The 13,928-nt window shown below is 47.3% G+C and overlaps 1 protein-coding gene across 1 annotated transcript in view; it reads left to right on the top strand.

The window, feature by feature from the left end:
• The first annotated feature begins 615 nt into the window (after positions 1–615).
• LGR4 (leucine rich repeat containing G protein-coupled receptor 4) overlaps positions 616–13,928 on the top strand; it is a 95,139-nt gene continuing 81,826 nt past the window's right edge. The window contains exon 1 of the mRNA XM_023646195.2: positions 616–1,223. Coding sequence (XP_023501963.1) covers positions 1,039–1,223 — 185 coding nt within the window. The 5' untranslated portion in view covers positions 616–1,038. The remainder of the gene's footprint in view (positions 1,224–13,928) is intronic.

Here is a 13,928-nt window from a genome sequence, read left to right as displayed (position 1 = left end):
AGGAGGGTTAATTGCTAAGACCTAACTACCAAGCGCCTATCAAGATAGGTATACAGATCTCAGGGGAAGTGGAGGCTTGTGGGAGAAGATGTTTTAAACTAACGTAGAGCTAAAAACCTAAATATTCATGTCAGATTAAGGGAGACTTTCTCCCTCCTCTTCCAAATCTTTTTTCCGTTTGCACAGCTCCCAAAGCCCTCGCCCTTTGAACAGTGGAGAGTCATTTGAAACTCAACCGAACGCTGGAGGCAAGTTCTACTTCTCAGGCCATCCAATTTAGGAGATCCAGTTTCTGCAGAGGAAGAAGATGGGTGGGGGAGGGAAAAATCAGACTCTCATCTTCAGATCCTTCCACCTTCAATCCGCAACCTGCCACCCAAATCGAGCCAAGTCAGGGATTTTGCCTTGAACCACCACCACCACCACCACCACCACCACCTTGTCACTCACGCCCGATAAACACGCCCCCTTGGTTCTTACCCTTGGCCAATGGCGGCTCCCCTCCTTGCATAGTAATGAGCTCGAGACCTCCCCGGGCCAATGGCGCTCCGGGAGCAGGGTTAGTTTTGCATGTACCTAAGTGATTTGCATACCCCGGCGGCCGAGGGCCTGGGATCCCGAACGTGCAACCGTAGAAGGGAAAGGAGCGGGGAGGCGAGCGGCGAGAGAGCGAGCCAGAGCCCGGGTCGGGGCGCGGGCGGCGGGCTGGGCGCGGGCCGGCATGGCCGAGCGCTGCGCCCCGCAACCTTGAGAGCGGCGCGTGGAGGCCGGAGCGAGGCGGGGCGATGGCGGCGCGCGGCCCCCGCAGCCGCGCCCGGCCGGGCCGGCGGGCCTGAGCCGCCGCGAGCGGGCTGCCTCTGCGCTCCATGGAGCGGCGGCGAGGGCGACTCTCGGGAGCGCCGCGTCCCCGCGCCGCCGCCGCCGCCGCCTGCTGAGGCCCGAGCCCCCCGCCGCCGCCGCGAGCAGCGCCCCCGCCCAGCCGGCCGGCCCCGGGGCGGGGGCGTCGAGGGCCGCGGAGGCCGCCGAGAGCGCGCAGCCATGCCGGGCCCGCTGCCGCTGCTCTGCCTGCTCGCCCTGGGGCTGCGCGGCGCGGCCGAGCCCAGCGGCGCGGCGCCTCCGCCTTGCGCGCCGCCCTGCAGCTGCGACGGCGACCGTCGGGTGGACTGCTCCGGCAAGGGGCTCACGGCCGTGCCCGAGGGGCTCAGCGCCTTCACGCAAGCGCTGTGAGTGCGGCCGGGCCGGGGGCCGGGGGGCGCGGGGGGGCGCGGGGCCGGGGCCGGCCCCGGGGCCCGGGGAGGGGTGCCGGCCGCCGGGGTGCTGCCTCGCTCCCGCCCGCGGCTCCCCGGACTTGGCCGGGGCGGTCCGAGCCGCGGGCAGCTCTCTTTCCCCCACTTCCCGCCCCCCCCCGCCCCCACCACGCACGTCCTGGACCGGGAGGAGGGAGGCACCTGGGAAGGCTCGCCCCGGCCGCCTTTCCCGCGACCTGCCCTGCTCCCTCGGGCCCTGCTCCGCGGCCGGAGCGCCGGGACCTGGCCGAGCCGGCGTTCGTGGGGAGCGCCCGGAGCCTGCTGGCCTCCAGCCTGCGCGGACAAGAAACACCTGCGCCGCGGGCAGGGCGACCCGCCTTCGTCTTGGCCCCCGGTGCGGTGCCACTCTGGGCTCCCCCGCGAGCGCCCGGGCTTCTGGAGGCGCAGGGGCCGGGCCGCAGAGCAGGGGGAGGGAGGGGACATGGCAGGTCTCTCCTGGGGAAAATACTCTCCTTGGCCAGGAGGCCCTTGACGAAGGCCCGCTGAGCCGGGTGCGGCGCGTTGGGGGAAAGCACGGCCCCGGAGCGCCTGCTCTGCCCGGTCCCCACGGGGCCGCGGGGCTCTGCGGGACTCGACCGGCAGAACTTCTCTTCCGAGCTGCCTGCGGCTGGGAAGATCGCTGAGATGGTGCTGACTTCGAAAACCTCCCTCCTCAAACGGGGACCTGGGCAGCTTTAGACGTTCCCCTCCGAAAAGGAGGGGAATCTGAAATAGGTGCTGGAGGTGGTGTTGGCAGAGGCCACCCATAGGGAAAGAAAGCACAGGGTGACTCCGGGCAGGGCTTGTGTCCCTCGCTGTCTTCGTGCTTCTGCTGGGTTAAATCAGAAGCAGGGAAAGGCTGCTTGAGAGAGGAGGGGATTCTGAGAGGCCTGGGTGAAGGGAAGGGCCTTTTACCTTATACTGCTGAAGGGGACCTCCGAGGACCGGACAGTTGTGGAGGAGCCCAGGCCTCGGGAAGAAATCCTTTCTGTGCAGGCCAGAGCGCGGCCGTGTTTCCAGGTGCCTGGTGGGAGGTGTTCTGCTTGCTCTCTGCCACGGGTTTTTACTGAGTCCTGAGGCCTGTTGCCTTGGACCCTGTCTCATTCTTTGGCCTCCAGCCTCCCTCCTGTTTTTTCCCCTGTATTGAGGGTTAGATATGTGTTTGAAGTCATTTTCCTTCAGTATGGTGAAATTTAACTTTCACTGAACAAAGTTAGCTTTGCAGTGAAGAGTGGTTTGTCCAGGGACCTGACCTGGGCGTGGGGAGGATGGAGGGAGCAAGGCAGGGCCGAGGGGGTGGGCTGTTTGTTTCCCCAAGCCCTGTTTCTTTGAGGGGATTCATACAGGAGAGGTGCCTTTACCTGAAATGTCTCAAGCCTCTCGAAAAGCATGATTTTACAGTTTTGACCAGTTGTAAAGACCTTCTTTAGCACACTCCTTGAGTTTGAATGAGTAGACTTGCCCTATAAGGAAAAGGGCTGTTTTACATCAGTACCTGAAACCACAAAGAAATACCTCATTTTTATGAGAGCAGCTTCTCTCTGGCAGGCATCTTCCCTCAGAACTCACCCAAGGTGGTGAAATGTTACATTGTCGCCTTTGAGCCTTACGGAAGTTACTCTCCATGACTTGGGAGACAGAAAAATACCTGGCAGCGGTCCAGGGTAGATTGCCTGAACTAGCATCATCCTAGCACTTTCTGAGCTGCTGTGGTGAGCGAGTGTGCTCTCTTTTCTTCATCCATTCATGACCTGTAGATAGAGTGATCCTACATCCTGATAACTACTTATTTCACCCGAATACTCTTCATTTCTCCCTCAAAAGTGTATATTATATGGTGACCCCATCTCAAGGGCATTTCAAGGGCAGTATATTTGCATTTTGGGGAATCAGCTAGTCCAGTGATTCTGAAAAGCCCTGTTGAGGAGGGGCAGGTGCTGCGGTGTGCACTCTCCCATTGATTTGGGATCCCTTGGGGTCTTTTCCCAAGTACTTCTGATCTGCTGTCCCATCCCAGTCTTCATGAGCTGTGGTCACCCCTAGGCACCGGATCTGGGGTCCCCAAACTTGTTCACCTCTTCCTAATTTCTGGAGCACGTGCACCAAGCCCTATTGAGATACACGTAAAATTGCAAGCACCAAAACAGAAGTTGAAAAGGTGAGACTGTAGTTATTACCCAAAATTCTTTTATATTCTCATTCCTCGGTGGAGTATAGTGCTTTCATCTCCCCCTGTGGTGTCCGCATCCCACTTTGGCGACCCCAGGACTGACCGGGCAGGGATTTATTTTACTCAGCTTGGAGTCCACAGAGCCTGGTACATAGGAGGCACTTAAAAATGTTGTCGCAAGTAAATAAGGACTTGAGCCCACAGCGAGGGGCAGAGCTGGGGCTCCTGCTCAGCCGTCTTTCCCACGCAGGATCGCCAGATTCAGCGTTCTCAGCCTCGGGTCTTTGTCCAGAGCCGAGGAGGCCCCAGAGGAAGAGTACCTGCCGCTTCTCCTTCAGGCTCGTTTCAACTTGTTCAGGCGACCAGTGTCTGTTTCCTGCTGGAAGCTGCCTTCTCGGAGTCTGGGGGCAGAGTCAGCTGCAACCCTCAGTGTTGTTGACGGGATTCCCATGTTCACACCATTTGCTGCACCTGTAGGGATTATTTATGTTTTGCAACAGCAGTTCTCAGTGCTTTGTCACAATGCACTGGCTTGTCACAGTTCACCTGGGGGTGTTTTAAAGGAAGTAATCTTACTTACTAGTATTAAAATTCCAAAGTTTATTTTAGGAAAAGGATTGAAGGTTATTCCTATATTAGTGGTGATAAGGTCACCCTTAATCACCCATGTTCCATGATTCCTGACTAGGGGAGAAAGGGAGGGGATTATGCACATCTGTCCTCTGGTTTGGGTGTTACTGCCACAAAGTCTGAGACCTGTAGACCTGGAGCACAGATTTCCACATCCTCCATTATACCTGGTGCACAGGTATTAAGATGATGAGTTGTGGAGACAGTGGTGGGTCTGAACCTTTCATCATAGTCTTTACCATGCCACCAAGTAATTGTGTGGCCTTGGGCAAGTGATTCTACTTTGTTTTGTGTGACAGTCTCCTCATCTGAAAAATGAAGTAATTGGATTCGCTAATTATATCTAAGGCTGCTTGTAGCTTCCAGAAGTTCTATGATTTTATAATTCTTAATTTTAGGATGGCAAGGTGGCAACAATGTTTACAATCTTCTCATAAAAAGATCCCAGGAGTAGCAGAATACGTTGCTAGTTGAAGTTGCACAAGCCTATTTGTTACCGCTCGCTTGGAGGAGGCGTTCTTTGTCTTTAGAAGTGTGTGTTAGGAAATTTGCCATGGAGACTTTCTGCAGGATGCACGACTAGCTAAGGCGCTTTGCTGGGGGAGAACAGCCCTGCTTGTTTCCTGTGGCTATGGCTTAGCACTTGGAAAATAAAATCACTCAGTTTTAGTAATTTGGATACTGTACAAAAAGTTACTCAACGTCCTCACTTCCATATAATTAGTCATAATCTCTCCAACCTGCACAGTGTGCGTATGCTGTACACCAGCGGGTTATCGAGCTTTCTATGTGGAATGATGATGGTACCTGAGGGACTTTGAAGTGTTTTTAAAAATAATGTGTTGCTTTTACTCCTCCTTTTGGAAGCATCATCTCAGATTCTTCCCTGAGGTGTATTTTTTCACTGCACTGAACACCTTTCTTCTTTTAATAGTATCATTTGAAAATATTTTCTTATGTTTTCGCCAACTGTATTCCCTGGCAGGTCAGTAGTCAGTGGCTAACTGTTTATACCTTTTCTGATGGTAGATTTTGCTATCTCTTGATTTCTGATTTGCTGTCTGTAAATTTCGACATTAGCCTGGTTTGTGTAGTGTGCCTTCCTAGAGATGTATTAGTCTCACCTACAGGTGAACTTGGGCTAAACAAAGCCACCATATGAACATCTTTAAGTATAGATCCTTTATTTTACAAACTAGTGAACCATTGGGTTCTCTTTAAATACCAAGAACAGAAAGAACATTCTGCTGGGAATTTGGAGAGCGGTTTCCAGATCTGCCAATAAATCTTGAGCGACCTTGAGTGGGTGACATGCTTAACCCTGGAGGGCCTTGGTTTCTTCACCTGTAAAACAAGGAAGTAAACAACTCTTACTGCCAAGAATTTTCTTTCTATTTAACTTGATTTTGTTTTTTTATGCATTTCTAGGATCCTTTCTGTTGCATGAAGTGACATGTTGGTGTCTAAATCATGGAATCTCTCTCCTACCCAGGAAACGTTTCCAATTGTCCAACTCTCCTGGAGTATTTCCATTGAGTGGGGAACTCACTGCCTCCCAGGGCAGCCTTGTGCTGGGTGTGGTCTGAGCAGTATTCAGGACTTGGACCTGTGATTCTCTCATTCTGGGCTCCTTAAGGCTTGTGGTGACCACTAATATTTTATGATTTCTAGTTGGACTAAATGCTAATGACAGTTATGGCATCACAAGCATTTAATGTCCAGGCACTTGGCTCCTCACATTAGAAGTGTAAGGTAACATTTGACAATTTAATCTCTTAGGGAAGATCAAAGTTCTGTGCTAGTAGGTGGATCCAGGCAAGTTTAGGCATTTTCTTGGCCTCTGTCAGTCTCTCTCTCAAATTCATATTTTAGTCATCTTTGTAATAGTGGAAGTACTGACAGCCTGCAAGTTTGGATTTTGGTTTCTGGTCTCCCTGGTTGTGTCTTTTATTCCCATTTTTCTTATCAGCAAATAATGGATATTGGAGTAGATGATGGCTGATGTCTCTCACGGCTTTGAATTTCTCTGAATCTGTGTAAAATATTAAGCAAGTAAAGTTGTGAGCATCCTTCAGTGACTCATTGAACTTTTTCTAAGCCTGTCTTTCACTTTTTCTCTCGAAAAGAGACAGAAATTTTCCGCAAAAGCATGATATTTGTTGGTATACCTGGGAGAAAAGTTAAACCCTGCCAAATGTGCCCTTAACTCTGAAAAATGTAACTCATACGACTTAGAATGTTCTTGATAAGACAGCTTTGCTCTTTTAATCTTTTAAACTAGATCTCAAGGTTTTGGCTTTAGAAACATGTTATCCAGCTTGCTCTTTAACTGCTTGGTGCAGCCTTCAAATTTTTGGCAATGTGAAAAGCTTGTTTTCCTATCTATATAAGAGAATGGGCAACTTTTTCCTCCCCCACCAACTTTGCTCAGTGAAGGACAGTTTTTTTAAAGCTTCATTGCAGATAATAAAATGCTCTAATTTTAAATTCTGTCAGTGAAGAAAAAAAATCTAGCGCCTTTAGCCAGTCAGGACTCTTACACAATGGCTGATTTGTCTGCCTTTCTTGACATTTCTTTTATCTTTAAGCGCTTGATGGTCAAACTATAGGCCAGGTATCAGCTCTGTTGTCTGAAATCGGGTGAGTTCAAAGTTGAGTTTAGAAATCAGTCAGAACAGGAGACAATCATGATTTTATGGTTCTTGTACATTTAATAACTTCTCAACTTTCTGAAGACTTTAGCACGTTGGTGCTCAGAGACCCCCTTTAAATAGCAAGATGTAAAAGTTAGTACGCTCTGGGTTCACCCAAGCGTGAACAAATATTTGCTATGAAACTATGTGGATGGCTGGGACTATTTTTAGCAAGATTGTTAAAATGTACTGAAGTATTCTGTGTCATGTACAAGTGATTAAATCTGAATGTTTGGGGTGGTGGTTTTTCGTCTCTAAATACCTTTTGACACCATTACGTGTTTTAGTTGTCAGGAAAGCACACCGCGTCCTCCCTCTCTGCAGTAAGATTTGGCACTATGCTTCTCTTATTTTATTTTATTTATTTATCTTTTTGAGGAAGATCAGCCCTGAGCTAACTATTGCCAGTCTTCCTCTTTTTACTGAGGAAGCCTGGCCCTGAGCTAACATCCATGCCTATCTTCCTCTATTTTATGCGTGGGACTCCTACCACACCATGGCTTTTTGCCAAGTGGGGCCATGTCCGCTCCCGGGATCCGAACCGGCGAACCCTGGGATGCCAAAGTGGAAGGTGTGCACTTAACCACTGCGCCACTGGGCTGGTCCCAATGCTTCTCTTATTTTAGATGCAAGTGATGGAGGTTCTGGAATGTCCTTCTAATACTGTAGGTCTAAGAAATGAACATTTGTTTTAAAATGTATTTTTGTAGCTTTTCTGTACTGAAAGATCTTAGGGGAGAGCATTGAACTGCCCCACTGTGGCAGTCTGCGGGCCCATTAGAATATAAGAATATCCTTGTAAGGAAATGTAAACCATAGATATTTTGGGAGGCAGCTGGGCCCAGACTGGGTATACGTTCTGCTCCCAGACTGGTCCGCTGTCTGTGCCAGTGAGAAGACGTGGGGAGGAAGCATATCTAATATGTTACAAGATAATTAATGACCCTTTATCCTTCATCTTTAATTTCTAGTTAAGAATTCTGAATCAAGATAAGAAAAGGTTGTGTAAGCCCCTTTAGCTAGTTTTTTTCCTCTATTTTTACCCTACGAGAATGTAGCCTTTTTTTTTTTTTTAGCAAAGTTTTAAATACAAAGTTGACCATTGAAAGAGTGATCATTTTTTTTTTTTTAAAAGATTGGCACCTGGGCTAACAACTGTTGCCAATCTTTTTTTTTTTTTTCTGCTTTATCTCCCCAAATCCCTCCTGTACACAGTTGTATATCCTAGTTGCACGTCTTTCTAGTTGTGGGATGTGGGACACCGCCTCAATGTGGCCTGATGAGCAGTGCCCTGTCCACGCCCAGGATCCGAACCCTGGGCCACCACAGCAGAGCACGCGAACTTAACCACTCGGCCATGGAGCCGGCCCTGAAAGAGTGATCATCTTAATGCACTCTGACAACAAAATATTTTTGATATTTGAATCAGATTTTAGGACCTGATATCCAGAAAAATCATGCATTAGATTCTCTGCATTGCCATATATTTTTAAAGTTTTATTTGGGGAAATTTTCCTTCCTAAGAAGAGTGACATAAATTTGGCAGGGAGATGGCAACTTCACCTTGGAGCTGTGCGAGGCATGGCTGAGGAATGTGCCTAGGATGGCTCAGGTCTCAGCGCTCCGCTCCCCTCCGGCTGGGAGGTGCCCGCATGTGGCGCTGAGTAAACCACAGAGTAATTTAGTACAAGTGGTGACATAGAAACTTCCCCGAAGAGCTTGATCAGGGCTGTTTTCCTCGGAAGGTTGATGGATGTTCTAAGTCTTACTCTCTTCACATTTCTCCTTTTGGAGGAGCAGGATAGGAGGTGTGCTTCCAAGGTGGCCATCTTTTCTCCGAAACTCTAGATATTGAGCTATAATGTTGATTGCCTTCTAGATTTTTCTTGTTTTCCTAGGGGGTAAGAGCATGCATAGAGGCCCTTGGAGAAGCTATATGGATAGTAGGGGGAGGGCTTGGCAGACTAGATTTTCTCAGGAGAGAGGAGACTCGTGGTTGCCACTCTGTTCCAGATTGTCACCCTTCCCGGGTGTGGAAGCCATCAGCGTCTGCTCTCCTGCAGGAGAGTTCTCCACGATGAGAGCACTGTCCCATGAATAGCTTACAGCTCAGGAACTCGGGGATTCTAAAGCCTGTCAACTCTTTCCGGAGGCGAGGGAAGAGGACACAAACAGCGTTGACTAACCTTTAGGTTTCTTAATGTTCTTCAGGACCATTCATGTGCTCGTCTGTTTTAGGCACTAAATTAATCCAGTCTTTGCATTTTCCAGATGTGCTAATTGCCATTTAGGTCCTCTTCAAGCTCTTTTTATCTCACATAAACTGAAGCATATACAGAATTCTCGTATGTGTAATTTGATCAGAGGTAAGAAGGGAACATTAAATGGATTTAATACACCTCAAATAGTATCATGTTTTAAAAATTACACATTATGGGTTTACTAACTGATATTTAGCAGTTTATCGTAATCCCGGTTTTCATCCTTTTTGTGCTACTTCTGCTAGTTCATCTCATTTGATTAGTTTTTTTTTTAAATCTTAATATTTTCCTATCTTTGTAACAAAGAAAAATTTTCTTGTTGGCCTTCTGTTTTCTCCAAGGTCATTTTGAGTGCATGGTCATGGACTCCAGCTTTTTATGTCACTATCTACTCTCCAGTCTTCTTTTTATAGGTATATTTTTGTAAACAGGCCTTTAAGAAGGGTTTTGTTTTTGAGAATGTGACAGGAATCAAGACTCCTGAGCTCCTAAGTCTGTGGGCTTGGGCATGTCACTCAACCACTTTGGATGTTGGCTTTTCCATCAGCAAAACGAGGTAACGTCTTTATCTTTGAGGGTCACACGTAGCAAATCCTTCAGCATGACCTATTTGAGTGACAGTGAGGACCCAATTTGTTGTCATTTCTCCTGGGAGTGGTTAAGCAGTTGTGTATGTGTGTTAACACTTTGCAATTTAAAATTCTGAACCCCATTTCTCTGGCTCTTTGGATGTACATCATGTTCAAAGTCCGCTGTGGACTGCCCGGGTGAGCTGCTGTGCTGGTGGAGAGAGAAGGCTGCTGTCGGCATGTCCTCCATTCAGGGACTCACGGTCCTGGTGGGAAGGAGTATGCCTGTGCGTTTATCAGGGGACTTGCTTATAGGCAGTGCTGCTCCCTTCTGACACAAAAGCCGGCTGGTGAGAGTTCCAGTTTCTCTGGAGGAAAGAGCTCGAGGGACATTGTGTTGCCTGGCCTCAGTCTCTGACTTGGCACTGCTTTCCTGAGATGGCTGGTCAGTGTTTGTCCTCACAGCAGACAGGCATGTGACCTTCGACAGTGTCAGCATGATCTTTAGATACGCTTAATAGTCCCTGCTTATCCAAGGGGCTACGTTCCAGTGGATGCCTGAAACCATGGGTAGTACTGAACCCCATAGACACTATGTTTTTCCTATACATACATACCTATGATAAAGTTTCTTTTATAAATTAGGCACAGTAAGAGATTAACAACAACTTCTCTTTGGCATATGTGAATTGCCGGCATCAGGATTCTTGTGCTGTGGAGCCGTTGTTAAGTAAAATAAGAGTAATTTGAACACAAGTCCTGTGCTACCCTCACAGTCCATCTGATAACCAAGACAGGCTGCTAAGTGACTAACTGGCCAATGGTGTCCACAGCGTGGATCCACTGGACAGAGGGATGAGCCACGCCCCAGGTGGGATGGGATGGAACAGCACGTGATTTCATCACGCTGCTCACAGTGACGTGCAATTTAAAACTTATGAATTATTTATTTCCGGAATTTTCCATTTAATGTTTTTGGACTGAGGTTGACCGCAGGTAACTGAAATCGCGGATAAGGGGGTACCACTGTACTAATTTTCTCCCTTTAGACTTTGGAACACTGAGGAAGTGCATTAAACAATGCTTCACTCGTTGGGAGCCTCATGCCAGTGTGTGCCCACTGTAGTTTTTCTGGTGACTTTCCATGTTGGGGATGGGTGAGAGTTACTCAGGACTGACAGTTTAGCTGTGTTCTTGTTTCTTCATCTCACTGTTTCTAGAAATATGCAGATCATAGGAGAAATTTTTCTAAGTATTTTGGAAAAGATATTTTACTGGTTATTGGATACCTGTGTATTCTTTTTTGCATTTGGGACTAATGCTCGTGTTTTGTGGCTAAAGAAAAGCTTAGTATCTAAAAAGTAATTTTAGAACTAAAATCCTTTCTTTAAAAGCTTTCATATTTCTAAAAAGTTATGGCATTCTTGTTAAGTACAGTTAAGTCTTTCTTAGAAACTTTAAAAACTTTTCCGGGTTTTGATTCAGACTTGATCTGAGAATGAATTATACAGCCGGAGCAGTGGCTAACGTATGCAGCAGTGCTCACAAGCCGTTTAGACTGGCCGAGCGTTTCCAATACAGTTGTGCATTTTTCACCCTGGGTCTCTTTCTTTAGAAAAAAAAAAAAAATGTTTGAGATGTTTTTCCCATTACCATCTTGACATCTGCCTGGTTACACATGAATGGCTTCACCCAGTCCCACAGCAGGCAAACTCCTGTGGCCCTGCTTTCAATAGCCATGTCACTGACAAAGAAAACATATGGGATATTTCATTGCTGTCCTTTGCGAACAGTCTGGGGCTGGGAGGGCATGCAGCAGAAGGCTTCATACTTCATGGTAGATTGGCAAGTTTGTCTGCTAACCACAGCCTCTGCTGTTAGCAATCAAACTGTGTTTCCCAAAGCCCCATTACATTTTGTGGAAAGGAAATCTCGTGTTTTGGATAAATCAATTTCTAATAGCAGTTTGGATTAAGTTTGTATGACCTGCTTCCATGGTGGGGTTTCCTACTTAATCATATATTTCACCAAAGGGAGTTGTGTGTGTGTGTGTGTGTGTGTATGTGTATGCAGGACATGTGTATGCAGGTTTGATATGTGGTCTGTATTTGATGGATACGCAAGTTGGGAAGGAGGATGCTTGATTCCTGATAGAACATGCCTTGAGGACTGCCCGCCTTTCTGTTTGTCTTCTTGTCAGTGCCTAGAAAGAGATTCTTCTCATGCTGGCCCAGCACTGCTGCATTGACCTGTGAAGGTTTCTCGTGCACAGTACCAGCCTTCTACTTGGGGATGCGGTTTCGCTTCAGCCAGCGTTAACGGCTTTGCTTTGTGCATCTGAATCCACAGTGTGGAGGCCTGTCAGCATGTATGGCAGGAGGGGGACAAGTGCGTGGAAAGAGGGGTAAATCAATTGCTGTTTTTTTCAGGTTGTCTTCTATGTTAAAAGAATTTGCCATTGGGGCCGGCCGGGTGGCATAGCAGTTAAGTTTGCACATTCCGCTTTTGCGGACCGGGGTTCACCGGTTCGGATCCCAGGTGTGGACATGGCACTGCTCGGCAAGCCATGTTGTGGCAGGCGTCCCATATATAAAGTAGAGGAAGATGGGCACGGATGTTAGCTCAGGGCCAGTCTTCCTCAGCAAAAAGAGGAAGATTGGCAGTAGATGTTAGCTCAGGGCTAATCTTCCTCAAAAAAAAAAAAAAAAGAATTTGCCCTTGACACCACCGTGGCTGAGGTGGCCTTCCAGAAGGAGAAAAAAAAAGCCCTATGACATCCAAAGATGAGAAGATTCATGACTTTGGCTAAGGACATAATGACATCCATTTCATCAGGGTCCTTTCCAACTCAAGTTACCCCAGCCTGAATTTCTAGTTTCATTGTCTCCTAGGCATGCAGGCTGGTTTTGACGGGAGTTGGTGATTTATCGAAAAGGAAGTGAGCTCTTGTTTTATCCCAGATATAGCCAGATATTTACGTTTATATATAGATGTCATCTAGAAGGTATTTCTGATGGTTATTGGTATCGTTACTGAACATTATCTGCAAAGCAATGTGCTAGTGGAAATTACCGCCTTTCACGTTTTCTCATAAGAGTAGTTCCTTTTGCAGTTCTTGAGGATAATAGATTTCGTTCAAATTTGTTGGCTCTTGGAAGGTTACATTTTAAAAAGTTTCAGTTTTATGGTCCTTTACAAATGAGTCTATTTGAGGTTCCCTCCCCTCCTGTTTTTTGTGCCTCCATATTTTTATCCTAAAATAACTGCACATCTTCCTCGACTTAACGATGGGGTTATTTCCTGATAAACCCATCATAAGTTGACAATATCGTAAGCCGAAAATGCATTTAACGCGCCTAACCTACCGAACATCATAGCTTGGCCTCGCCTACTGCAAAGGTGCTGAGAACACTGACATTAGCCTACAGTTGGGCAAAATCATCTAACGCAAAGCCCATTTTATAATGAAGTGTTGAATGTCTCATGTAATTGATTGAATACGGTGCTGAAAGTGAAAACAGGATGGCTGTAAGAGTCTTGGTTGCTCACCCTCGTGACTGCGTGGCTGACTGGGAGCGGTGCTCGCTGCCCTGGCCCAGCATCGTGAGAGAGGATTGTACCACGTATCACTAGCCTGGGAAAAGATCAAAATTCAGCTTTCCCAGTACGGTTTCTACTGAATGCGTATCGCTTTCGCACCATCGTAAAGTCAAGAAATCCTAAGTTGAACCGTCGTAAGTCAGCGACCATCTGTAGTTTAATCTTGGATATTCCATCTTCTTTCTTTCCTGACTGCTTAACTGACCCTCTTACCTGTGAGTTCACAGGGAAAACTCCTCTAAACCTACCAGTCTTTAAAGTCGTGCTTTTTAGCGTACAGTTCTGTGAGTTTTTGTCACCACCATCACTGTGAAGCCCTAGACCATTCCCATCCCCCCCACCCCGTGCCCTTTGTAGTCAGCCCCTCTCCCCACTCCTAGTCTCTAGCAACTGAACATCTATTTTTGACTTGGGTCTCTTATTTTGTATTGTTTTGCATTTACCAGATTGTCATATAAATTGAATGAAACAGAGTGAAGTCTTGTGCCTGGCTTCTTTCACCTATCATAAAGCATCTGAGAGTCTGCCATGTTGTTGTGTATCTGTATGTAATAGTCCTTTTTGTTGCTGAGGAGTATTCCATTATACGGATGGGCCACACTTTGTTCTTCCGTTCCCCAGTTGAGGGATATTCGCCTTGTTTCCACTTTTTGGCAATTACAAATAAAGCCAATATAAATATTCACATAGAGGTTTTTATATGAACATAGGTTTTCATT

This window comes from Equus caballus, chromosome 7 (genome assembly GCF_041296265.1).
Source record: "Equus caballus isolate H_3958 breed thoroughbred chromosome 7, TB-T2T, whole genome shotgun sequence".
Taxonomy (NCBI): Eukaryota; Metazoa; Chordata; class Mammalia; order Perissodactyla; family Equidae; genus Equus; species Equus caballus.
Note: the sequence above shows the minus strand (reverse complement) of the source record. Positions and strands in the feature narration are given on the sequence as shown.